Consider the following 27471-nt stretch of genomic DNA (forward strand, 5'->3'; position numbering starts at 1 on the left):
AACATACCTTAAACTAATATAAAATCTCCTCTCTAGGCAACATTCTTGTTACACAGGACTAGCTATGTCAGGACTAGGGTGACAATTTATGTGAGGAACAAGGTGTGCAACTGATCCAAAGAAGCCAAAGGAAAAATTATCATGAGGATCCCCAAACAGGGAAAAAAGTATTGCTAGGTAAACAACTTTTTCTCATACAGCCACGTGGGCAATTTTTTCTGACTAACAATTAATACTGATAGAGTACCAAATTAATGAAAGTGTGAGGAAATCTGGAAATAAAACATGTAATATTCACCAAACAATACAATAACTAAGACTTTTCAAAAAACTTCTGTGGAAAAACATCTGTGCTAAAAAGTGCATTGGCTACCCAAGAGAAACCTGGCGCCTGTGTGATGCTGGTTTGCTGACATGTGGAGAGCAGACGTTCATCAGCCAGAACTGCCAAGTTGCAGGAGCAACACTTTCACATAAAACCCACAGTCAGTGTGGCAGTGAAGGTAACCTCAGCTACAACACGATTTCTGATTACCGGATCATGTAACCATTCATTTTCTATCAAATCCTTGTCACTCGCTCCACACACAGACCACCAATGTGCCAATGACCAACTGTTTAATGCTTTGTTTACTGTGTTCACTGTCATGCATTAATCATTGTAGGCTATTCAGCACAGCTCTGAAGACAAAACTGTATGTTTCTGGGTAATTTTTCATGGTTATTTATGGTAACTGAAATTGTATCTGTCTCCTGAGTGTAGTGAGCATAACGTGACACTTCAAAGGACAGCTCCCACTGACTTCCATCCAGATGCGAGTCCTTAGCATTTCTACAAAAGTAACCATAAGATCACAGACTGGGCAGACATTTATTGGTCACCAGAAAATTACTTTTCCAGCAACATAGCACAGCCATGACAGAAGCACAGGGTTCTCCAGGGCTGCAGTCATACATATAACTAGTAAAACTTTCTTGCAGATTATTTACATAAGAGAAACCTTCCTGTTTCCGTAACAAGTTGTGGGTCCTGCAGATTCCTGGAGATAAACCTAATCCATGTCCAAAGTAGGTGTATTGGGTTTATATAGCAAGGTTTTGGTACCAGGGGTGGCTTCTGTGACAAGATGCCAGAAGCTGCTACCATGTCAGACAGAGCCAGTTCCAGCCAGCTCCGAGGCAGATGCACCACTGGGCAAAGCTGAGCCAATCAATGACATTGGTAGCTCCTCTGTGATAACATATTTAAGAAAGGGTAAAAAATGCTGCACAGTAGCAGCTGGGAGAGAAGACTGAGAAAATGTGAGAGAACTCTGCAGACACCAAGGTCAGTGAAGTACAAGGGAGAGGAGGTGCTACAGGTGCTGAAGTAGAGATTCCCCTGTAGCCTGTGGTGAAGACCATGGTGATGCAGGTTGTTCCCCTGAAGCCCATAGAGTTCCGTGGAGGAGCAGATATCCACCCTGAAGTCCAGGAAGACCCCATGCCGGAGCAGGTGGATGTGCCTTGAAGGAAGCTGCAGCCCATGGAGAGCCCACACTGATGCAGGCTCCTGTCAGGAGCTGCAGCCTGTGGAGAGGAGCCCCATGCTGGAGCAGGTTTTCTGCCAGAACCTGTGACCCCATGGGGGACCCACACAGGAATATTCCATTCCTGAAGGACAGCACCCTGTGGATGGGACCTATGCTGGAGCAGTTCTTGAAGAACTGCAGCCTTTGGGAAGGACCCACGTCAGAGGAGGTCAAGAAGAACTGTATACCATGGGTGGGACCTCATGCTGGAGCAGGAGAAGAGCATGGGGAGGAAGGAGAAGCAGAGACTAAGTGTAATGAACTGACTGCAGTCCCCATTCCCCTGTCCTCCTGCACCACTCAGGGGAAGGCAGTAGAGAAATCGGGAGTGAAGTTGAGTCCAGGGAGAAGAGAAGTGTGTGGGGGAGGTGTTTTTAGATTTGTTCTTACTTCTTACTATCCTACTCTGTTTAACTGGCAATAAATTAAACTGATTTCTCCAAGTCAAGCCTGTTTTGCCTATGACAGTAATTGGTAAGTGATCTCCCTGTCCTTAGCTCAACCTATGAGTTTTTCATCATATTTTCTCCCCCACCCTGTTGATGGAGAGGGAGTGATAGAGCAGCTTGGTGGGCACCTCCTGGCCAGCCATGGTCGACCTGCCACAGCAGGACAGGAAAGTGTTGGAAGATTACTGAATAAGATTGGAAGATTACTGAATAAACCTTTATTTCTTGTGACATAGCCACAAGAGCACTGTCTCTTCAGTCTTCCTGTTTGCCCTGTCAGGAGTCTTCCTACAACATATTGGACTGTGGGTGATACAGCATCGAGACATTATTTGAGGGTTATCTGATATGGGCCAATCAGTACTGAACTAAATCTTCAGCAAAACATTAAAATAAAACCTGAATCTAAAAGTGTCTGCTCTTTATAAAGAAACACAAACCTGGGCCCCACTTACTCTGAGCACTCTTTCTAAGTCTCTGAAATCCAGGAAGGCAACCCTAATACTTGGATAAACTCAAACTGAGGCATTTCTATTTGTTCCTTACAATGCATTCTCACTCATTTATTGCGATGAAATGTTGTATACTTTCTCCTATGTTATATAGTAAATGCTGCATTTGAAAGAGGTAGCTGTCTGAAATTACATAAAACTTAGTTATTGTAGAAGGCATTAGTTACAGACAGAAATAGCAAAAGGCAATGCCAGGGACTTCTCCAGCTTACAGCTGGACCAAATTCAAAAGCTGATTTTTTGTCTAGCAATTTAGAATATTTTTGCTGAGGAGAAGAGTGAGGTTTTATAATTAAACCTGTTCATAGCATCTGCAGAACTGGGTAGTTGCAGTCTACATGAGAATAATGTTGGAATTGCTTAAAAGATAAAGTTATGGAGTCAAGAGAAAGGACATCCAGTATTTATAACCCACATCATTAGATAAATTTTATTGGTGGTAAAACCTGTATTTAAAGCAAATAACAATGACACCAATGACACTAATTGAGAAGGATCCCAAAACTGCAATGAAGAATCACTTCACAAATAGCTGAAATAACAGCACAGAGTTATACTTGAAAAATTATGTTATACTATTCATAAGGCATCTTGTAAAGAAGAACATACAGTTATAAAATATCTGATTTCAATTTCTAATTAAAAACTTTAGTATGTTTAACTGTCTGAGTAGTATAGTGAACTTAAAGCAGGATTATTTGCATGACATAAAGTTTAAAACCTCAATGCAGAAACAGTGCCCAACACTTTTGGCATGTCAGAAAAAACTGAGGTAGATTAACAGGGAGGTAGGTGATTAGCAGGACAATGAAGGAAAAAGGCTGGAATCATTTTCAGATTTTGAAGATGACGTGTTATGTTCCTTTACCAGTTCTAAGGTGGGATTCAAGAGCCTTAAGAAAGATTTCCAGTGTCATGATCAATGCAAAACATCTGCACAGAGTAGCAACGCTGTCACAAGACTTGCAGAAAAAATGTGGAGCAGCAGGTGAACTCCAGGAATGTACCCCTATCACCACAAATGACATTAAAGTCATATACTTTGGAAATTAATCTTCCTCCAGCCTATATAATCAATAGAGCTTGTAGAGTGATCCAGTTTATCTTAAAAAGCTGATCAGCTGAATAATCTTCTAAGGATGTTGGGCTGAATTCAGGCAACCGAATCCCACCCCATTCCCTGTATTGATCTCTCTTTACTGTATCAGCATCTAAGGTACCTTGAGTGAATGTGAAAACTTGTATTGACATGCAGAAGCTTAGGTGTCTATAGCCTGGACATGATTCCCATCTTGAGTTCTTGAAGATACAAATACTTGAATGATACATGGAAATATGTATAAGAATTTAAAATAGAAATAACATATTCTGTCTGGAACTCCATAGAAATTACAGATGTACAGAAACATAGGAATGGATGGCATGTCCTCAGGTATCAAGTCCCCTTTTCCACAGCTGTAGAACAAGTCATAAGTAAGAAATGTCCATTCCTTGCCCTTACACACACCAGAAGGCATGGCACAGTTCCTATTTCCCATACCAAATGTAACACTATTAATACAAAAGACCAGAAGCACCAAAAAATAGCCCTTGACATATCAAGAGTTTAGACAATAATTAAAAGCACCATCAAGTTGAGAATATGCAAACATATATGATCCGCAAAGTCAAAAAATATGTTATTTCCCAGGCAGCAGTTTGTCCTGGACATAGTAATTAACATTTCTAGCAAAACAAAATGAAGACAAAACAAAAGAGACCTTAGACTGTGGAGGCACCCAGGTTAGTGAACAGTGCACTATGTTGCTTCAAATGCCACAAGCCTTGGCCTGGCCAGCCTCGTCAGTTAGCCTACCTGGCTACACACCCTCCATAGGAAAAAGTCCTTAGAATCATGAGGAATAGGTGTTAGTATTGATAAGACATTTATTTTAACACATAAACAGAAATTACAAATCAACTTTTCATTACCATATTGAACAAATTGGCTTTGTTCATGTAAGAAAGGGATAAATACTCTTGATTTCAGTATCAGTTCAAAGTTTTGGATTTCTTCATCATTTACAGCATACTATATAACAATAATAATACATGAAAGAAAGAAAATAAAAAGCCAAGATGAAAAAGAAGCAAATTCCCAAAGAACAGCTTTCTGGATTCTCTACACAAAGAGAAGATGCAGCGACTCTTCTATCTGGAAAGCAACAAAAAGAAAATGGTTTCGAGTCAATGTTCTTCTTAACAGACACACTTGAGGCTCATAAAGCTGAAAAGAAGAAGCTGCCAATAGCTGGAACAAAACATATTCTCAAACAAAATTATGACCTGATATACAAGAAAAAGTCAGATCATAAGGATACTTGGCCTTCTCACCAGGTGATTTTTTCCATGCTATGTCAGTTTAGCATTTTTTAATCTGACTTCTTTTCAGATCTTCATAAAAAAAAAGATTACGTACTGAATAGCATGTTAAATTGACTTAAACCAGAGGCATATAGAAAATTTTAAAATTTTGAGGCATGCAAAGAGAAGTATGATATAATGGCATTCTTTCTGGGCTTGAGAAAAAAAAAGATGAAGGGCCTTGCTTTCAGCTATTTCATTGATCAGTTATTAATTTTACTACAGTTAAACTTAGTATTAAATAATTAATCTAGATTTCCCTTAAGTGCCTGAGTCTCACTGTAGATGAATCCTAACTGCCATTTTAGATGTGTTAATAGAAAGTGTAGGCCAGCAAAATCACCATTTGCTATCTGTTCAATCTGGAGGGACAGAAACTATAGCTGGCCAAGTTTCTGATACCAGAGTTCACCTGATGCCTAGAATGCTGCACCTGGGAATTCTCAGAAGACATGTGGTTCTATTAGCTCCAAGAAGCTCAGCACCTCTTTCATGTATAAACCAGATTAGGTGTTCCTCCAGTCCCAGGCCTGTTACCTTAGAAGCTCAATTCATGAGGCACATTCAGAGCATACACAGTGGATCAACCTCTCTGCAAAGGAAAATGAAGTGTCCCTCTTTCCATCATTAGTGGTTGCACAACGGTTAGTGCGATTACCAAAGATGTGGATGATAGGCATCTAAGTTCACTCCTTGCTTGAGTGATTAAAGATACTGTTCCTGCTTTTCCAGGGAATTCCCTCCCCACAGCTTTAGGATGTTCAGAAAAATGTCTGTTTGTAGCATAATGCAATGTGAGAGAAGTGTGGAAGAAATTGGAGCTATTTTTGATAGCTCCATTCAAATTGGGCCTTTCTTCAATGATAAGAAAACGTTCTTCAAACCAGATAGGAGAAAAGAACATGGAAAAAAGTGAGGAAAAACTCCAGAGAAAGGACTGATAAAATGTGCATCTAATTTCTGATCGTCTTTTGAGAGAAAGGACTGACGTCTCCTCAGTTTTGTTACAAAGGTTTCACCTTCAAAGGAATTTCTGGGCAGTGATTCTACTGCAGAGGAGGGTAGGAAAAGGTATGATTAACAATATTGCTTTTTTCAACAGTTTCAAAAATATAGCATATACAATTTCCCAATCAGCATTTTGGCATTCATGAAGCACCCATAGGTACTTAGCTCTGCCTAATTTGGACATTACACTATGTTTCCACTAGTAAAATGAGCATGCCAAAGCACTTGCTCTGGCCCTCCAGCAAGTTGGCATAACATGGTGTGCACTCACCACCTTCCAAAACAGATGCCAGTTAGATGGCAGAGAACCTGGGCACAGAATGTACGTCTCAGAGTTTTGAAGTTACCCACACACCTCTCTAGCATGTCATATAGGCCACACACACCATCATCTGCCCCACACAGTGGATAACTTCAGACCCAGAGATGCTCTCACATGGGCAGTTATTGAGCACACTGTGTCTTAACATGCTGCCTCTGGATGCTCATATTCCCAAAGCTCCTACTGCTTTGAGTTTTTGTTACTTATATCCATATCAGACAGCCTTCCATGCTTTCTCAGGCTTGCCTTCTTGTTTGGGGCCAACAAAACTGTTACTCAGCAGAGGCTCCACAACACACACATCCCATGTCTGGTTCTGGTACTCAGCAATGAACAAAAGAAAACTGTTATTGAGATCCAGACCTCCCTGCCAATGCCAATAGCAACAAGGAGGGTCCAAGTCTGCTACACATTACCTCTTAGAAGAAGGGAGGACTAAGGCCTGAAAGACTAACACTCCTTGGCAAGACTACATTGAGTTACAAGTGGGATGATCAGCAATGGATGAAGAACTTCCCCATACAGAGGGCCACCTTTGAAACTCTCTGTCAACTGGCCCTGGATATCCAGCCTGAGACCATCACAACCCATCAGCCTATCCCAATGGAGAAAAAGATTATCATTCTTACTTCTTTAGAGCCTCACTACCACAACTCTTGCCAAACTGGGTAACCAAATTAGTTTCAGAAAGCTTTCAACATGCAGGAAGGTGTATGAGATTGCCAAGGCTATCAGCTACATCATCTACACACAACTACTATGTAGCAGCAACACTTGATATTTACTTTGGCATTTATTTTGTCATAAGTAGTAGGATAAAGATGTACTGAACAAGTAACTTTTCTTAAATTGGGTGTCCTGAAAGATAGTATCATGGGAAAAGTAAAATATGAGAGTTCAAAAGGCTTAAAGCAACTGAGGTTTCAGAATGGCAATTTGGTCATGCTGAGACACAGGGCAGGCCGGCCACACCTGGCAAAAAACAAAAGAGATTATACTGGACTGCCAATGTGCTATAGCAAAAGTTTAATAAAGTCTATGATACCAAATAATTGATTGATCAGTGACTCACATCACCTCACCGATATATTCATCTTCCTTGTCTAGTAGAACTGCAAACTGTCTTCCAGAGACAATGCTGTATCATCCAGCTGTTTCTTCTTTGTGGGAACTTGTAGCAAACAAGCTCCATGTACAGCATATCAAACTATATACTTAATCCGGAACAATTCAAGCTAAGATAAATTTACAGGTCGTTTTGCAGTATTCCTTACAAACACATTACATAAAACGTTCTTTGCCTTTTCTTGTCACAGTATATATATAAGTTTGTTCTGTGCCATATTCTAGTTGTGTGAAGAATTTAGAAGCACCCACCTTCCTTTCCCAACCTCAGTTCACTAAGACAAGGTGAAAATGGAAGGCTGACAAATCGCAGCACATAGTCAAAAGAATTTCCTTCGCTAAAGAGTAATTGCCAAATATGCAAACCCATTACAATATATTCTCCCACAAATCATGATCAGAGATGCTCAGAAACATAACAACAACTTCCAATTGTGTAAATGTGAGATTTCTAAAAGAGTAATTAAGCCAAATGTCATGGAAAGAACCTTAGTTGTTCTGGATAAATGCACAACTATATAGGTGAAATTTTAAATTATTGGCTTTTTCAAAAACTTAAGGAAGGAGGGAGGTTTCACCCTATGAAAAATATTAAAAACAAATACTAGCAGACCTGTCAAACCTCTCACACTCAGTTTAACAGTCAACACGTCAGATGTCAAGTGTTACCGCAATCCAGGATTTGTTGACTACTGATAGGGCAAAATGGCAACTGGGCTGGTAGAATGGCAGCAAAGCCAGGAGCGTGATCACGTTGCACGGCCCAGCAAAGCAGGAGCATAATCCCACTACACGGCCCTCTAGAGCAGCCTCTGTGCAACATCAGCCCCTCCTTGCAGCACCCCCAGCACACATACCATAGAGCACACCTACTCCAAATGCAGGCATGCAGCCCTCCTGTGATGCTACATGCACAGCAAGGAGCTGGTGCTGCTTTCACTCATCCCCACTTGCAGGCACACATCCATCATACAAGCAGACACCAATCTGACAAATGAATGCTCTGTGTCTGAAGTACGGTCCCTTAAGAGAGATGTTTTAGATATTTTAGATGTCGATCTCATAGCAAACAATGCCAAAGGACTGAGCGCCACTACTCATCTCAGAATGCTCACTTCCCATCTCTTCAGGTCTCCTTTTCTCATCACTAGATGAAGCTAGGTATCTCAGATTTATAGTCAATATAGCAGGAAAAAGAATGTCTCCTTTCTTCCACCCGAAGCAATAACAAGCTCCCCTCTGCCTTCCCTTGGCTTTGATATATAGTGGTGTGGTCAGTGTAATTAACCCTTTGTATAGGTTTGCCAGGAGCTCTGTGGTTCCCTTTCACACTAGCATGGATTAATTTTTCTAAAAGGACCCTATTAAAGAGCAGAATACAATCATGTTAATGAAGTACTGATCATGTGCTATGTTTTACTCATTCATAACAAGATGAAATAAGTTCTTATAACCAGCAGGGAAAGAGCAAAACTCCATGGACTGGGTGTCAAGCTATGAAATGTTACGTCAAAGGCCTTGTTCATCCTTTGGATTACAAACCATTACTGTTGTGACCCATTCCTTCAAAATGTGCTGAGAAGGTTACATGACTGGAATTAACCCTTGTTCTACAGAACTAAGAAATGCCCCTTATACCTGCCTCTTTAAGTAGGCACTTAAATAACCAGTGTATAAAATGCAATCATAAAGCTGGAAATAAAGGTTGAACAGCAATTAAATGGAAATGTAGAGATGTATGGATTAAAAAACACATTAGTTAATTTTTTGTCCTTGCTAAATCAAGCTATGTAATTTTATAATAACCATGGATCTGCCAAATGGGCCCACTTCACCAGTATTAAACACAATGGATTACTTAGTATCAACTGAATAATATATTTAACATCTGTTAATATCTTATTAAATCTCAATTGCTAAAGTTTAGAAGCTGCTGACAAAATTTTCACTTCTGACAACATCTTAAGAGATTTCTTCCTAGCTGATTTTTAACCATCTATCTTAGCGGTACAGCCCTGACCTCTAGTGGGTTGAGTGAAAGTCATTGCAGGCAGGATAACATGTTAATATGATTTCATAAATAATTTCATTTAAAGCTAGAACATGTAGAAGTTCCAGCAAAGCCATACAATCAGCCAAGGGCTAGCTATTTTATTAAACAAATGAAAATTAATTACAGGCCAACAGCAGTACTGTGCCTTATGCCAACATCCATCTGACTGATGAGGTGTTTATGACACTCAGCAGACAAATGCTCATTCCCGTTGGGAGCTCTGTATTAAATAAATCCCATTATTAGTCTCTTAGCTATCTGCATAGTTTGGTTGACTTACCATTTTCTGGTTAGTTTACCTTTTTCCCAAGAGATATCTATCATTGGATTCAGAAGAACAAATAATTAATGTTGGGGTTAAGTACATTGCAATTTTTTTATAAACTAAGAATACTTGATTGCTGTGAAGACTTATGAACCCCCATTATATTCAGCAAAAAAAAATAACACTTCCACGATACATTCTGGACTTCAAAGATTAAGGATCTTAGGTTTCCTGTTATTTTTGTCCCACAGTGAAAATTAAATCCAGAATTCTGAAAAGATTGCTGCAATGATTTTCCAATGAAATATGGGAGGCTTCCATATGAAGACTGCAGAAAATATGCAAGACACAACTTTAAATCCAGCTGTCTTCATCCAGAAGGCCAAAGAAAGAGACAAAGTGATGGGAATGACAGCTGTCTCTTTCAAACTCCTGACATAGGGTAGATGATGTATGGACAACCTTAACAGGACAGCCAGAGTTACTCTGCTATGCTACTCCTTACATATCCTGCAGTATCCAGCATAGAAGTGCTACTGAAAGCACTCATACAGTTGATTCTCTTAGTCTGGCTGAACTTCCCAAAACAGAGGCAGGAGTACTCTTAAAGACTCAGTTTGAGATGGAGACCCCTAACTCTAGGTGTCTACATGTGTTAGTGCTCCCATAGCCAGAGGAGGTTATCAGCGCAGCCAAGAAGTCCAAGTGACTCGTCTGACCAGCCACAGGCTGACTAAAGACAGGGGTGTAGTACCATTTTAGACTCCATTAGGTAACCTCTCCAGCTGAAGAATACAGATCTCCCTCAAGTTCTGTGTCGTATTTGCCAGTCCTGAAAGAAATGTCTAAGATACCCCAGGGGCATCACAAATGGAGCTAGATACCTATCTTCAAGCAACAGAAGCTTACCCAGGATACCTACTTTAGAGTGAGCTGAACTGATTTCTAGGCTTTACTGAGTATAACGAAAACATATGCTCCTAGCTCACTTATAGTTACTTTATGTGTATTAATTATGTACTGAATCCTACCCCAAACCACTTCAAAACATTTACTCCACAGTATTTCATGTTTTCCTGACCTCTACTGCCTGAAAATAAATGAAGAAGTTTCTATGTAACTTCTGTGTATGCTTTCATGAAGGAAAAACAAATGTTCAGACAAGAAATTGAACATAAATTGAATAAGAATGTTGTTTATCTGTATTCACCAACTGTATAATTCTATTTAAACAGTCAAATTAGAAATATCTGCCTACAAGAGAATGGATGGTTGTACTTGACAAGGTGTATCTGACCTTCAAAATAAATAGAAGCTGTGAGTTTACAGCATGTCTGCAAATTATTAAAGTCCTAAATATGGATGTACGTACCCAGGGTAGGAAATGTTAGCCACAGGGATTTATAACTGCCCACACAGAAAGTCAATGACATAACTGAGTTAGAATTCAAGAGTTCATGGCTCTTTGCCCTAAGTTTCACTCACATGCCCACAGTCTGTCTGACTTGAACAAAGAGCTTCTTACTCATAGCATGCTGTCATTTCTTTTTTCATCTGTACTCAAACAAGAGGGACCATACTTGAATCACTGCTTCAGCCTGAACATATAAATCTGACTCAGATTCATACACCTGCATGCCATTTAATTTTGAAACAGCACAGGAAAATGAAAAACAACACTGCATTTTTGTACTGGGACAAGTGTATCACTATGGCTACACGACTCTGGTACGTTGCTCCCATGAATGCATCAAACACACTAATCATGCGAATCTGTTAATAGACAGGTAGATACTATGAATGAAGGTTTGTTATTGTTAAAGAATAATCCAATTCAGATAGCGGAACAAGGAGACTGACTTCTCACCTACACAGAAATGTTTAAAGCTTAAAAGAAGAACCACAGTCCCATCACAACACTTTGATCTGCCTTTTCTGGTTTGTATTTTTATTGTTCTACACAATCAGCAAAATTAAACATAAATATTAAAATTTGGTTCCTGTCTAAGAAATTTTTTAAATAATTTTTTAAAATCTAATAATAGGTATCACAGATTCAGAGTTAGTCTTTGACTGATCTTATTATAGGCAACTGAGCTCACTGTTCCTTGTAACCTATGCAGTTTATAAGCCAAAACATCAAGAGGCATAGCAGGCTTCATAGCAGCTGCTGTTTATCCTTCATGCAAAAGCCATTTGCTCATTCGATACTTCAGGACCAGAAGAGTCCAACCTCCTGTTGAAAGCAAGATCAGCTCTGGGGCAGAACAGGCTGCTCAGGGTTTTGTCCGGTCAGGACAACAGGGAGGTAAGAAAGGAAAGAAACTGAGAGAGCTTTGGTTCTTGTCCCAAGAAGGTACTTGAGGTTGCATGTGCAGGAAAGTATCTTTCTGAGTGAATGGGTTAATTTTCCCTCAGCCTCAAAAGGGAACAAAAGATGCATTGCAAGTACTTCTATAATGGTTCATCCTCCAACAGAACTTTGCAGCAGCATAGCTATTCCCTGTTCCTTCTGTAGGGCTATGAGTATAGGATCAGCTGATTTCAAAGTTTAATTTAGTGAAGAAACAATGCTGAGAGAATTAAGAAGTATTGCCAAGTATTGCCGATTTTGCTGACCCAAGGCAGAAAAGCCATACCGCACTACAATGGAAAGGGATGAGGAAGGGATGAACCTTAAGGAGAAGTCAATTTAAACATAAGAACCCAAATACAGTGATAAACAAACCTGTATTATCTTTTCAGATTCAGCTAAAGTCAAGTGGAGATCTGTGTAAGTGATGGATCCCCACTGCAGAGTCCTTAATGTAATAAAGCAAATTGGCCTATAGAAGCATGGAGTATGCAGAGCCTAACCTATTCATTTCATCTGTTACATCAGGCAAGGTTCTTGACTCAGACAGAAGAAAATCATGTTTCTTACAGAGGTCTAAAAAGGGGGGTGCTGCTATCAAGAAAAGGATCTTGGGAGACAAGTTATGGGCAGACAACAACTTTTAAGTTGGCTGGCTAGAGCCTGGGAGCAACCGACAAGGTAGTAGAAGTCACTGGGGCCCATCTACAGAGGACTTCAGAGAACTCAAGGCTGGATTTAGAAACTGCCTTAATACAGACTTTAAAGAGTAAATAAGAATCAAAAGGAAGGAACAAATAGCCTGTTTCCAGAGGGAACCAGTAAGGCTCCACAGGAATCTATGATGGACCTGTGCCCTTCAACGCATTCAGAAACCATCTGGGTAAGTGGGTGAACAAAAAGGTGGCAAAATTCTATAATACCAAACTGTTCAGAGTAGTAAAGATCAACTCACAACTGAAAGTGACTAAACAGTAAAATGGCAGGTGAAATTCAACCTAAATAAAGGTCAGTTTAAAACCAAACTCGCAGAGGCTGAATCTGAAGGAGAATCCTATCCTGGTTTTTCAGAAGTTGAAGGTGCCAAACATGAAAAGTCTAGAAAGCCTGCTCTTTAAATTCATCCATTGCCCTGCATTTATATCACTAATTTGAACTTATGCCCTGTTAGGGCTGAGTAGTATAGAAAATTGTGGGATCTTGCAGATGTGATAGTACAGAGAAGTCAATGCTAAAAGGGCTTGTGGAAAAGGAAATGTAGAATGCCTGTTTTCCCCGAGGCCTTCCCTTCATAGTGCAAACACAGTAACACAGGCAGGCCTGGGACCACAATATCCATGAATTTGAAAGGACCCAGCCTGAAATACTGTACTGGGGCTGTTCTCAGCTAACAAGTTCCTGAGAAAAGGAATACAAAAAACACATGCATGAAAAACTTGAAAGCTCAGTTAAAGAACAGGAGGGATGGGGAGAAATGGCTTTAATTATTTATTGTCAGCATTCTCTGTTCTTGGTAGCAAGAACTGTCAATGAAATTTTGTCAGTAAACTGCAAGATGACTCATAGCATAATTTCTTGGACAGCACCTATCTTCAAATGCTCTGCACATGTAGGAGGAATTGTAACCAAGGAGTTTTAAAATACAACTTTTTAAATGATACATGCTGCACAAAGAAGAAAATGAGAAGATGAACAAATTGAAAGATAGATGGAACAAATTGTAAGGCAGTATAGATGGACTACCAACCCTGACAACTGATTTTCCAGTTTTCTCACTGGAAAAGTCAGTAGGTTCCTAGATCTGTTCTGTACCTCCAGCTTTGTTTGAAAACCTGGGTTCAAAATCTTCAGGTTTTCCCACATGGATTGTAAGGAGCACAGAGAGAACACAAAGACAACTGGATTAAGCTAACTGAAATCAAGTACATATGACTTACTATAGGATATCTGAGTTTAAGATTTCCAAAAGTATGAGTGATTGGGGAGGGCAAGCTTCACCATGAAGCCCACTGGGGTCATTTAAGTGGGAAAAGACTATACAGGAGTTCATATTTCAAATGATGCTCAGAATTCCTCAAAAAGGAAGAGAGTCATGAAGATGTTCCCCCAGCACAATGAATGGCTAAATGACCAGGAAAGCATGTCCAGTGCTCCAGAGTTAAACAGTGAACTCAGAAAAAAACCCCAAACCTCTAAATTTAAAGTCCCCTATTCTGAGAAAGTATAACAAATGCTAGAAATCTATTGCAGGACTTGTATCTCCATCACCAGTCTTCCCTATCCCAAAACCATCAACACAAATCCTGCAACCTTTCCAGTAGGGTAAGAATATGGATAGAATCTCCCAAGGGATTCTTGCTACATATTTTAATGGAATTATGAAGGAATTAATATCTTTTATTTACAGAGATGCTTTATAACTCTAGCTTTAATGATCTCAGCTTTATTGTTTTCATATACATGTGATTTTTAGCTAGTTAGCTCTAGTGACAAACTATCTGCAGTGAAAAGACTAATTTTCAGTAAAATACATCTGAGTAATATATGCCAAATCAAGCAGAAGAAGGTAGAATGACCATAATAGAACAGACAACAGCAAGTATTCAAAACACCATAATTACAATACCCTTTTCCATCATCATCATTGCATAAAAGTTGGCTATATGTTAATTATTTATTCCACCTGTGTACAATAAGGAATACGTATTAATTTGTTTCTGGTAAGGAGACAAAGCGAGCATAAAGAGACAATATGTTTAGAGATGATGCAAACCATCTGTGATGCTAGACATCTAGTCCCTCTTTTGAGAAGAAAGCACATTTCCAAACCCAACACTAACATGCCTCTGTAAACAACTGTTCACACTGAAGTTAGTGCTGCTTCTCACCCACAACCATGTTATCTTAGGCAAGTGGAAACCCCCACATAGATAGGTAGACTGCAGCCAGATTCTTCAACATAGGAATAACCTAACTTGGAGAAATCCTTCACTGTGGGAAGGTCATAGGCCCTCAAGAGGCTGAGCATAGCACAGGTTACTGCCTAGGACTAAAAAGACATTTCTGCCTTGGATAGAAGGTATTTTGGGGAGTCTTCAGGGAGATCATGACTATGCATTACACCACTCTTGAGAGGTTAGATCTCCTCATTCCAGCCTGAACTGAAATGGGAAAAAAAGGCACTCAAAACATGAGTCCTGGTGGTACTGGCTAAGAATATAGCTCAGGTGTCAATCTTTCATTTTCTATAGTCAGGCAGTGAATAGTTGAGAGTAAAGCAAGAATCTTTTTCACATAATGGTAATCTTCTCTGCGAATGGACCAGAAAATGTGTCATTAGCTATATTAACTAAGTCTTTGGATCGGAGGTCTTATGAAATGTGTAGCCCTCCTGCAGCTACTTGGGTCGCCATTTCTCCACTGTGAATCCCTATGGGACTTTACAGCATTCAGCACATTGGCACAGAGCTGTTCCCAAAGGCAGCACCACACGAGCCAACCAAAGGCCTGCTCAGATAGGCACTGAGCAGTGGCAGAATGTGCAGTCAGCTAAGGGTTGGCATCATAGTCACCAAGCCAGACCATGGCAGCAAGGACACGTTGTCAGTGTGTGGGTCCCTCAAAGGCAATTATGATGTTGCTGAGCAGAAAGAGGCTGCTTGATTATCCCAAGTAAAATATAACAGAGTTCAAAAACAAGGGAACTTTCTGCACTTTGCTGCTCTGGTGGAAAGCCAATGCTCCATAACATTGCTCTAGGCATCAGATTAAGTGGACATGAAATGAGATTTAATTTATGCCTGTATTTTGCTATGTTCAATTCTGACTCATCATCCTAAAATACAGAAAGTTACAGACTTAAGCAGAAATCAAAAAAATATAATTAATCCTTTCAAAACAAAGCCTAACTGTTTAGCACTCTCACATTCCCAGCGTTCTTCTGTTCACAGAAAAAAGTGACCAAAAATGGTGTTGATAATGACAATTATGTTCTGATAACTTTTATAGTTACTGGGTAATGTGAAGAAGATGGCATAGAGCATATAACTATAGAAAAATTTAGGTTGAAAGGTGTAGGGGAATAGACATGGATCGGCGACCGGAAGATTACGGGATGTGACGGAAAGATAGACTCCTCCCCATAGGAGTGGCAGGAACAGGAACCGCAAGAGCTATATAAGCGTGTGACGCAGCCAAATAGACGGACATTTTGCATCCATCATATTGATGTCTGTGCATCACTGTCCCCAGGGTGGGTAGAGCTCTGTGTCCCGGAGGTATGCGGCCCAAGATAAGTTCTCCCATAGAAGCGTACAGCTACAGAAAGGTAGTACAACTGCCTGCTCGAAGATGGGCTAACTTTAAAGTTGGATCATATGCAGGTGCAGAACTGCTGCACCACGCACCTATTAGGTGCCTGGAGGAGCCCAGGAAGAGTTGCCACCTGCTCCTGGACCAGGATGGGATCCTTGTCACAGAATCACAGAATAGTAAGGGTTGGAAGGGACCTCTGGAGATCATCTTGACCAGCTCCTTGCTTGAGCAGGGACATCTTCAACTAGATCAGGTTGCTCAGAGCCCCAGGTTTTGAATGTCTCCGGGGAAGGAGACTCCACAACCTCCCTGGGCAGCCTGTGCCACTGCTCTGTCACCCTCACAGGAAAGAAGTTTTTACTCATATTAGGGTGGAACTTCCTGTGTTCCAACTTGTGCCCATTGCCCCTTGTCCTGTCATTGGGCACTAATGAAAAGAGCCTAGTCCCATCATCCCGACGCCCTCCCTTTAGATATTTGTAGGTATTTATGAAATCCCACCTCAGTCTTCTCTTCTCCAGGCTAAACAAACCCAAGTCTCTCAGCCTTTGCTCAGAAGAGAGATGCTCCAGTCCCGTGATCATCTTCGTAGCTCTCCACTGGACTTGCTCAAGCAGTTCCACATCCTTCTTGAACTCGGGGGCCCAAAACTGTCGCCTCTTCTCTGGTGTTCAGGAACAACATGGGCTCCTGACAAACCATTAAAGTAGCTTTTCACATACTGAAATTAGGTGCCCATCTTGGTTTTCCCCACATTTGAGGAACACTGGTCCCATCAGAGGTTTTTATTGTTTGTACTGAGAACCTCTGAGAGACTGTAGGCCTCACCAACAATTATGACTTCCAACATTTTGGCTGTGGTCAGAGTGTGAGATGTAGAGGGGCTGAGAAGAATCCAGTGCTGAAACCAAAACAGTGTCAGCACCAAGAAGATGGAGTACCTGGGTGGTCCTACAGGAAGCACTTCAGGATCACTCTTTGCCCAGAGGCCCCAGGAGCTCCTCATGGCTAAATTTCCTTGAGTTTTCAAGACACCTCTTGTTAGGACATGTCAGCACTGCAAGGTTAACAAAGGCATTGAAGGGTAGGGTTAGGTGCAGTCTTTCATATAGGACTGTTCTGTGAATCACAGGGTAGCACACTTGCTCATTGCTATGAACAAATAAATTGTGACTCAGCCAGAAGTGCTGAAAAGGCCTGGGAATAACGGGCAACAAGTTGGGTAAGTGTGTGCCCTGGGACAGCATGTGCAATGTATAGTGTAGATGTGCCTGGGAGAGCTTGGAAATACTCAGACTTAGAGTACAGATACCGGGAGCGCATCCCAGCCAGGAACCCTCCTGCCAGGATGCCCACAGAAGCGACCCAAGACAGCACTATAGGCATCTCATGTGAACCTAGCAGTAGTTAATTTCAGCCGTATCCTTTGACTTTCCTGTCCATGCTGAGGGATGACGAATTTAAAATATTTTTTTCCCAATTCTTATGATTTTAGGAACACAAATCCTACTTTAAACTGTTTTCTTAACATGAAGACATTTCAATCCTTTACCACAAAGATATTTTATCAAGTAATCCTGATATTTCTTTACCTTTAACAACATATTGTTTAACTTTGCTTTCAGACAGATCTGATCACTGTTAGACAAGTATCTGCCAAAAGCAATACAGACATTATTTATCCTCTCTGGAGGAGAAGTCATAGCAAATTTCTTCTCAAGCTGCTCTCAATCCCTTTGTTGTTGACTATGTAATTAAAAGAAATTTCCAATATCATGAACATATATATACCAAATCTGCTGTGCAGTACTGCTTTATCTATTTTGTCTGATTTTATAGAAAATTGAATGTTCCAGAAAAATAAACAAACCCCAAAAAACAGACAGTCATTTTTTCACTTTACAAACAGCGGGCTTTTAATGCAATTTTAAAAATAATTTTTATCACTTCAGACTGATGGTTGTTTGCATAATGGTCTGCTGAATCACCTGGCAGCTCTAGCAAGTTACCCAGAAGCAGCTGCTAAAACACAATAATCTATTACAGAGAAAAGAGGCTTAAATGTTCCCGGTATCATTCTTTAGAAAAAATCTGTATACGTCAGATGGGAATTTATGAAAAGACAGGGCATTATGATTGAGTAAAATGTACATTCAGGCACTGAGCTTACACTAAGCAAAGCTTCCCCAGCCATATGTCCACCATACCTTTCCCAAGTATCTCCTATCCTTGAACTCAAGGGATTGAGAGAACCCTTGCAGAGAAGGACTTGGGGGTACTGGTGGATAAAAAGCTGGACATGAGCCAGCAATGTGCACTCGCATCCCAGAGGGCCAACCATATCCTGGGCTGCATCAAAAGAAGCATGGCCAGCAGGGAGAGGGAGGTGATTCTGCCCCTCTACTCCGCTCTGCTGAGACCCCACCTGGAGTGCTGTGTCCAGCTCTGGAGCCCTCAGCACAAGAAGGACATGGACCTGTTGGAGTAGGTCCAGAGGAGGGCCACAAAAATGATCCGAGGGCTTGAGCACCTCTCCTACAAGGACAGGTTGAGAAAGTTGGGATTGTTCAGCCTGGAGAAGAGAAGGCTGCGGGGGGACCTTATTGTGGCCTTTCAGTACTCACAGGGCAACTATAGGAAGGATGGGGGCAATCTCTTTAGCAAGGCCTGCTGTGACAGGAGAAGAGGTAATGGTTTTAAACTAAAGGAGGGTATATTTAGGCTGGATCTAAGGAAAAAATATTTTTACAATGAGCATGGTGAAGCATTGGCACAGGTAGCCCGGAGAGGTGGTAGATGCCCCATCCCTGGAAACACTCAAGGCCAGGCTGGACGGGGCTCTGAGCAACCTGATCTAGCTGAAGATGTCCCTGCTCACTGCAGGGGGGTTGGACTAAATGGCCTCTAAAGGTCCCTTCCAACCCAAACCATTCTATGATTTTATGATAACTACTGCCACACTACCACCCAACTGTTCCTCTCTGCCCTCACGGAAACCAGTTTCCACAAGGCGCTGCTGCCCGGGGGTCACACATGAAAAATCCTCAGACACCCTCATGTCATCCTGAGACACAGGGAAATCTATTCAGAGCTTCACTATGGCGATAAACCTTCGGCCCGCAGGGGTGCCCGGCCGCTTCGCCGCCGCCGCCGCCGCCACCACCTCCTCCCTGCGGCGGTCGCCTACCGCCTCGACAGCCTCCCTCAGCCGCCCCCGCCCGCCCCGCCCGGCCCCTCCCGGCCCCTCCCCTCAGCGCCCAACGATTACTCCCCGCGAAGGGGCGGGGTTTAGGACCCCGCCCTCCCGTCACTATGGCGACGGTGCGAGTCGCTTCGCTCCCTCCAACCTAAACCTACCTCGTCGCCATGGCGACTGCTCCCGCCCCTTCCGGCAGAGATCGGAAGCGGCGGGGCGGAAGTGGCCGGGGGCGTGGCGGTGGGCTGAGGCGGGGGCGGATGAGCGGGCGGCGGGGGCCGCTGCGCGGGGGGCAGCGCCCCGCGGGAGGCCGACAGGTAACGGCGATCGGCCTCGCGGGTCTCCCCTGCCCGCGCCGGGGACGGGGCGGTTGGTCGGGCGGCGGCGGCAGCCTCGGCCCCCTACGCCCTGGAGGGCCGGGCGGGCCGCGGTGGCTGGAGGGGGGCCTGGCCTGCGGCCTTGCGGCGCGGCCCGGCCCGACCCGGCCCGGCCCGTTCCGGCTGGGTGCTGCGGTGGGTGGCTGTGCCGGGCCGCTCTCCGCCCTCGCAGGTAGGCCCGTGGCCGCAGAGGCGGCGGCAGGCGCGGAGGTGCGCTTGGCCCGACTGCCCGCCCGGCGGTTCTCGGCGGGGCGGGGACAGCGGTGGGGCACCGGCGGGTCGGGCTGCCCGTCTCCGGCGAGGCTCGCACCTGCCTCTCGCCCGCCGTCGGGCGGGGTGCGCCGTCGGTCTCCCGCTCCCGGGACCTGCCTTCAGCCCGAGCCAGGCGGGGACGGAGGAGAGGCTGCTCGGGAAGCAACTGGCCCCTGGGATGGCACGGACGGGCCCCCCGCCCCCCGGCCGTCCTGTGCAGGCTCCTTTTCCGCCGCCGCCTCGCATCGGCCAGAAGACAGCAGGTTTCAGCCCTGCGGGGAGTTCTCAGTCATTGTCTATGGTGTTTTGGGTTTTTTTCTCCTGTCGAAATTGGTTCCACGCTGAAACAGCTGAGTAAGGTTTAGGGAGGTGTGAGGTAGCAGGCATCTGTCACCTGAGATCTAGGAAGGTGTCTGGCAGAACCGTGACTGATGTGGAATATAGCTGCAACAGAAATACTTCTACAAATTAAAATTCTGTGTGGTGGAATTCAAGTGAACACTTCAAGTATAGTGAGGTGTTATACCGTTCAAATATGAAAACAAAGTTGACTTGAATTTTTGTATGTCTTAATTGGTAATGATACTAAGGACAAGATTTAAAGACTCGGGGTTTTGAGCTAGGTTTTTTTTTTCATAAAACTATCTAGCTGAATTTAAAAATGAGATTGCATAGGGACAGTATCCAGGGGCAAGGACATCTAAGGAACATGCTAGCGCTGTGCAGATTTTATTCACTTTGTAATTGACAGCCTGCTGTGAGTCAGTATTAAGCTAACATCTCAAAATAGTGCTAGAAGGCACTGCTAGTGGAATTGTTTTCTATGAAATAATACCTTCATAAAAGCAAAACAACCTAATAGGGTATACTAAATGTTCTGGTTGCTTGTCATGTAATAGCCTAGCCTTCTCTGCATCTGTGGATGTGATGTTTGGAGTGTCTAGGTATACTGCTACAACAGAGAAAAGTATTTTGCTATATAATTTCAATTATATGTTTATTGTTACTTTAAAATGATTGTGCAAAGTAGTAGTTATTAGAGTAGGAATCCCTGCACTTACAACGAATGGAACTTTTTTGTTTCTACTTTTGGAGGAAAGGATACTATGCAAATAAAATTTAAGTACAATTAACCACTGAAAATGTTGTATTTAAATAAAATGCTTGTTTGTTTCTTAGTGATATTTTTACTCCTTGTTTTTTTTCAGTACCCCAAGTGTGACCATAAAATATGATTCTTCGCCTGCCGCACCAAACTTCTTAAGTACTTCTTTTGCCATTTGGTCACCTGGCATCAACTACAATGGTAAGTTATGATTCAGGTAACACATTTTCAGATCTTTTCACTCTAGTCTGCTAGCTGGCTGATGAGAATGCCATTAATGTTTCTCATTTTCTTAAAAAAAATATTTTGCTCGTGACTCCTGAGTTCTGATATTTCTTTTTTCGTGGATATTTTCCTTCATAGCTTGTAAATACTTCTAAACACTTAGTCACTGTCCAGTGCATCATAGGGATTACCATATAAAGCTAGTGGGTGTTTTTGGTCATGGCTGGTGTTAGACAGTTGAGTATGAAGTATAAATCCTGCCTCTACATAGTATTCTTCTATTCACAGGTGACAATATTGTCATGGTGTTTTACCTATTATCAAGCAGTCAGTGAATTGACTGAAATAATGCAGTTATCCACCAGTCCTATATAGAAAGCGTGAATATTTCATACTAATATAAACACCTAAACCCTTTAAAATTTTAATATTCTGCAGTGGCAGGTTCTAATAAGTAATAGCATGTCAAGTGCTTTTTTGTTGTTCAAGAACAGGTAAGAAATTTTGTATGAGACACACTCTAGGTGAATGGTAAATAGCTGAAGTATTTTTGCTGTGTATTTCCTTGTTACTGTAGTGTGCTTTTCTCCCTGAATTCTATTCTAATGTATGAAATAACTATCAACACGTTGCGTTAACATGAAATAACATGCATTGGACATAGCTTATATGCCTTCTGTTCCTTGAGGTTTGAGTAAAGGTGTTTGCCTTCACAAATAGGTGCAAAACACTTCTCTTTTTTTTTTTTTTTGATACTGTAGCCTAGATTTTCTACTTGTCATCTCTAATTGTTTTGATTAGTATTTGTTATTGCTTTTATTAGGTGTAATTTCTGTTCCTACTTTTACCTCTAATTGCCTTTCTTGACTTCTTAATTTAGTCAAAACTTTGTGAATGTAGACACTTAGTAGTGAGATTAATTACTGTTGATGCAGTTACATGAGGGTTCAGCTGTGAAGTTTAGTATGTGCCGAAGAACATCTGAGCCTATCTTGTAACTATAAATTCGTATCAGTAGTAATATTTTTTATAGTGGTGTTTATGTATGAGGATGTTGAAACAGTTAATGTGCTTCCTAAAAAAAACCACCTTTGCAATTCTTGCAGCAACAAGCTTTAGAACTGGCATTGGATCGTGCAGAGGTAAGGAGTAACTATGTTGTTTGCACATAAAATATAGGTCTCACAGTTAAAAAATAACTATTGCATTTTTATATTCTGAAAAGCAGTGGAGGAACGTGTTATATAAATATATATGTGTGTGTGTTTATAAATAATCACCCATACATGTAACACTGGTTTTGCAAAATTCTTAATAAAATTGCTATATCACATATGTCTCTTACCTGTTGTATTGAGAACATCATCAGGTGCAATGATGATGGACTATGTAGGGCTTCAGTTTTCCCCTTTTAAACCAGCAAATCTGTGCTGGTAGAGATATATGGCAAAATCCTGTTTGTGTTTTTAAGGGTAGCCCAGTTAGAATGAAGAGGCAAGTGCCTTCACATTCATGTTCTTTCATGCTGACATCTGATCTAGTGGCTGCCTTGAACCCTCTTATGGGAAACACATGTTTCTGTGGGAGAATCTCTCTCATTGAAGTTCTGAACTAAGCTGTTAATCAAAATACTATAGGCAAACAACAGAGATTTGGAAAAAACCTTGTTGGAATATAAGCTACATTTAATGTAGGGTGATATATTTTTTAAAAAAAAAATTCAAGTATTTAATGTGCATGAGTTGTATTTGTAATACACAGCTCTATGGAGAAAACTAGTGTTAAATGCAAGAAACAAGGGGAAAATTAAACTTCCTGAAGTTGGTTATGTTGAGCAATACATGATTTGTAAATATTGTTGAGCCACTACGCATGGATTTGATCGTATCCTAGCATGTTAACTTCAGTATGTTACTGTGTTAACTTCAGTATTGTTAACTAAGTAGTGTTATTTACTACTGTAATTAGAAAACATAAATGTAAAATCAACACTTTATGTGCAACTCAAGCCATAGCCACGAAATGCTGTGTTATGCTGCTAAATGGAGATATGTCCTTGTTGATGACTCAGTCATGTTTAGTACACTTTTGAAACAGTCATGTACCATAACTGTTAATTACATTCTGTATCCGTAGAACACTGTCTGATAATGATCTAAAGTTGCATGGTAGCTAGAATTAAATTTCTTGTTTTACTTTTCTAGTATATCATTGAAAGTGCCCGTCAGAGACCTCCCAAACGAAAATATTTATCCAGTGGAAGGTAGTAAGAGTTTCAATATTTAGCTTTTAAATAGCATTTCTTTGATTTAATTTTGGTTACATTTTAAGTTTTTTTAATTTCAGAAAATCTGTATTTCAAAAACTCTATGATTTATATATAGAAGAATGTGAAAAAGAGCCTGAGATAAAGGTAAGTGGAAATAGCTGAGAAGGTTTACATTGCTGTCTGAACAGGCAAGTTCAGAAAATACTTTTTTTTTTTAGTTTCACTTAATTCCCTTGTTTTTTAAAAAAAGTAGTCTGGTTACTACCAAAGTAATTACTTTAGTAATTAGTAAGAATTTACTACCTGAGGCTTAACACTACAGGAGAAATTATTGTTATAACTTTTGTGGACTAAATTGTGTAATTTAATAGCATTATCTTAGTTCAGCTTGAAAAAAAAAAAAGGTGATGGGAGGGCCAATGGCTACCTGGTAACCTTAAATCTGTTTTTAAAGGTAATAAGGTAGAATTCTGGCAGAAGATTGTAAAGATTGTAATCTGGAGATGCTTTTCTGTATATGAAAAGAGAGTTTCAAAGGAATGGTCTAGAATGCAGAGGTGTATCTAACAAGCTTATTAGATAATAGTGCTATTAAAATAACTGAGTGATGTAATACGAATAGTTAGGCCTAGGCTGTCTTGAGTGACCTGTTCATTCTGGCTTAATCTTGTGTCACTGAAGTCAGTTGTGGTCAAGTTCAGGGCCAGTGTCAATGCCATGTGTGTCGTCAGTATCACTGTTTCAGAATCAACTGCTTAGCATGACTGCCACGGGGAAAAAATGCAGAGAAATTTTTAGAATCTGTTTTTTGTAAATTTAGATTTATTTCCTGATAGCTGATGAACTGCAAAGGTGTTTTGTGAAACTTTTTTATAATGTTAACAAAGAAGCTCAAACAGGCTTAGTAACGGTAAATCTAAGGTGTAAAAAGCAAAAGCTACTTTGCTAAACTATGAATATTGAAGGGAATGAGAAGTACAAGTGTGGAATCTGCTGTATTGCTGCTTCCCAAGGAAGTAAAAACCTACGAGAAGGCAAATGGGAATGAGTTTAGTTACTGAGCACTTACAGTTCTTTTCGTTGATTCTGGTGTAGTTGGTGTTATTTAGCATATGATGCTGATTCAAATCACAAATGTAAGGTGTTAAGCAAATTAGAGTTGAAAAGATTAATATGTCAATAATGAATGAGTAGCAAGATATCTGAGCAGCAGGGAGAAGATTGGGCTTGCTGGACTGGAATCTGGAAAAAAAGTAGGATTTCAGTGTGATAATTGTCGCTAAACCAGAAGGCACTTGGCAAACTTGCCCGACTACCATAAAATTAAAGTAGCAGGGTTATAACATCACAGTAGATAAAGTCATTTATTGCAGATCTAGTTTTGAGTAAAAAATTTAATTTATTTGTTGAAGAATTGGAAGCTTATTGTCCTAGAAAAATTTGTATTCAGATCCCTTATTCACTGAACTAAGATGTGGATAGTTAATAGATATCTTTGTCTTATGTTATGGATTGTAATTATTGAAAATGAGAAGCTCAAAGATCGAGGTGCAAAGGTTAGAAGAGGTTGTGAAACTTTATCCACGAACATAGCACTGCCTACTGTTCTCTTAATTTACACAATAAAACTGGAGAAGGAAATGGTATTTTGACTAGTGTCTGGCCAATGACTTGAGTGTAGCTTAACATTTTTAGTGTACAGAACTGTCAAGTTTCTGCTCCAGTATTGTACCATTTTGATTGTACAAGTTGTAATTGTGTTGTCCACTCAGCAATTTTAAAATTGTCACTGAATATTATTTTTAATCTTAAATTTCTCCCTTTATCTTAGCTCTTGTAATACTGCGTCTCTCCCATGTTCCTATTTTCTACCCTGCAGTTTACTTGGTCACTCATATCCCTGGTGTTCGTAGGGAAGACCAGATTTTCCACAATAATTCACAAAGGACTAATTAATTATTCATCCTCTTATTAGTCCAGTCTGCCCAGCCTCACTAATTCTCAGCATCTCTTCTATTTGTGCATGTGCACACTGGAGAGAGTGCACTATGTCGATGATTATCTAGAGCAATTTGTTTCATTTGAAATCTAGTGTGCAGCATTCCTGTACTTGAAAGTTGAAAAAAGTAAAAATCAAAACAATAATTTTGGAAGCAGTCTTAAACACAAATGTGGAAACAGACCTGGTCTGTGGACTGGAAGGATCTATGCTCGGCAGGTAAATCAGAGGGCTTCACTATGCGGGGGGGGGAGGAATTAAAATCACTGCTCAGTCACCTGTTCTTAGTTGGTGCCTTCTGACAGCTGCACTGGTAGCATCACTGTGCAAGCATGAGAACATCTTGGAGTAATGGAAGTTTCAGAACACAGTTAAAGAAAGTCACTCGAGTTCCACGTTGGACTAGTGCTAAAATACTGAAGCACATATCTGTTACTTTGCTGTAAATGTGCTTCTAAGAGGGGAATGACTGATTACTATACATGAATAAACCACATGGTGCCAGATAAGTGGGGGTGTTGGTTTTTTGGTGGGATTTTTTTTGTCTTTGATAAATCTCTAATGGTGATGAATGATATGCAGGGTTGGATGTATTTTGGATATTGTGTAAAACATCATCTTGCATGCATCTTTCTGTTCTTGAAGAAAATACAACTAACTTGCATGTGTAGGGTCAGGAAACAATTGACTGCACGAATGCAATTTAAAGTAAAGCTATCCTCATTAGGGTGAGAAAAGCAGACCTTGTTCAGACCACAGTATTCCTGAAGCTTGATCTGCAAAACCTTACCTTAGGTGTTGCTTATGAAACATGTTTTCTTGCCTCCACTACAGAGGCTGCATGCCCCTTGTCTTTTAGCTGCCTTAATACTAGTCTCTATTAGAATGGCAGCCTGAAGACTGACACAGCTAGAAATATCCTGGTGGAAGTATCCTCAGTTATGAGTTGCAGTCTTCTCTCACGATCTGATTTTGGTTCAGCTAGGTCACGAACATCTTCAGGCTTCAGTTTATTCTTTGTATTTTGTAACCAAAAAATGATGCTTCCTCAAGTTGTTTTATTGAGCTGGATTTTATTTTTCGGTCAATATATGCAAAACTCTGCTTTGCTTTTTCTGCTTCTTGAAAGAACAATGCTTAGCATTGGTCATGAAGTTAATTTTCAAATTGTTAAATAGTTCTGTTGAAGTTGAGACCAAATTGTACCTTCCAGGGTGCGTCTTCTATGCGTTTGTAAGTGGTGCTGGTATTAATGAAATGTGTCCAAAGTCAAGGGAAGAACCTGGGTGGTTGTTTTAGATTTCCATTTCACGGAGATATAGTAAATAGCTACAAGAGCTCTTTTTTATGTCGGTGTTCTGTATATTTTATGGCTTTTGACCACCTTTTCAGTCATAAGTTAAATGGGAAAATGGATTTAAGATGCTACAGTGAGGGACAAGAAAAGCAGTCACAATAAAGGTGAAAATACAATTTTATGTAACACCAGTGTGCCGTTGGAGCAGTAGGTGTTAAAATTAACACTTCACTCAGCCAAGGACAGGGGAGTAACAAACACAGCCTAAAATCACTACTTCAGTCTTGTTAGGCAGGAATACTCAGTATTCTTTATTCAGTGATAGTCACCAGAAGTCACTGGGAGTGAAAGGAAGCAGCTGTGCCTTCTCTGTGCC

At 40.9% G+C, this 27471-nt stretch overlaps 1 protein-coding gene across 9 annotated transcripts in view; it reads left to right on the top strand.

Moving 5' to 3' along the window:
• Window positions 1-19790: 19790 nt before the first annotated feature.
• SUPT20H (SPT20 homolog, SAGA complex component) overlaps window positions 19791-27471 on the top strand; it is a 35782-nt gene continuing 28101 nt past the window's right edge. For 5 of the 9 annotated variants that reach the window (XM_064440998.1, XM_064440999.1, XM_064440996.1 and 2 more), the window contains exons 1-6: window positions 19791-19888; window positions 21409-21506; window positions 22637-22672; window positions 23735-23793; window positions 23877-23943; window positions 25892-26017. In XM_064440998.1, coding sequence (XP_064297068.1) covers window positions 21504-21506; window positions 22637-22672; window positions 23735-23793; window positions 23877-23943; window positions 25892-26017 — 291 coding nt within the window. In that variant the 5' untranslated portion in view covers window positions 19791-19888; window positions 21409-21503. The remainder of the gene's footprint in view (window positions 19889-21408; window positions 21507-22636; window positions 22673-23734; window positions 23794-23876; window positions 23944-25891; window positions 26018-27471) is intronic. The other 4 variants (XM_064441004.1, XM_064441000.1, XM_064441001.1 and 1 more) reach the window with 1 other exon arrangement.

Source organism: Phalacrocorax carbo, chromosome 1 (assembly GCF_963921805.1).
Source record: "Phalacrocorax carbo chromosome 1, bPhaCar2.1, whole genome shotgun sequence".
NCBI lineage: Eukaryota > Metazoa > Chordata > Aves > Suliformes > Phalacrocoracidae > Phalacrocorax > Phalacrocorax carbo.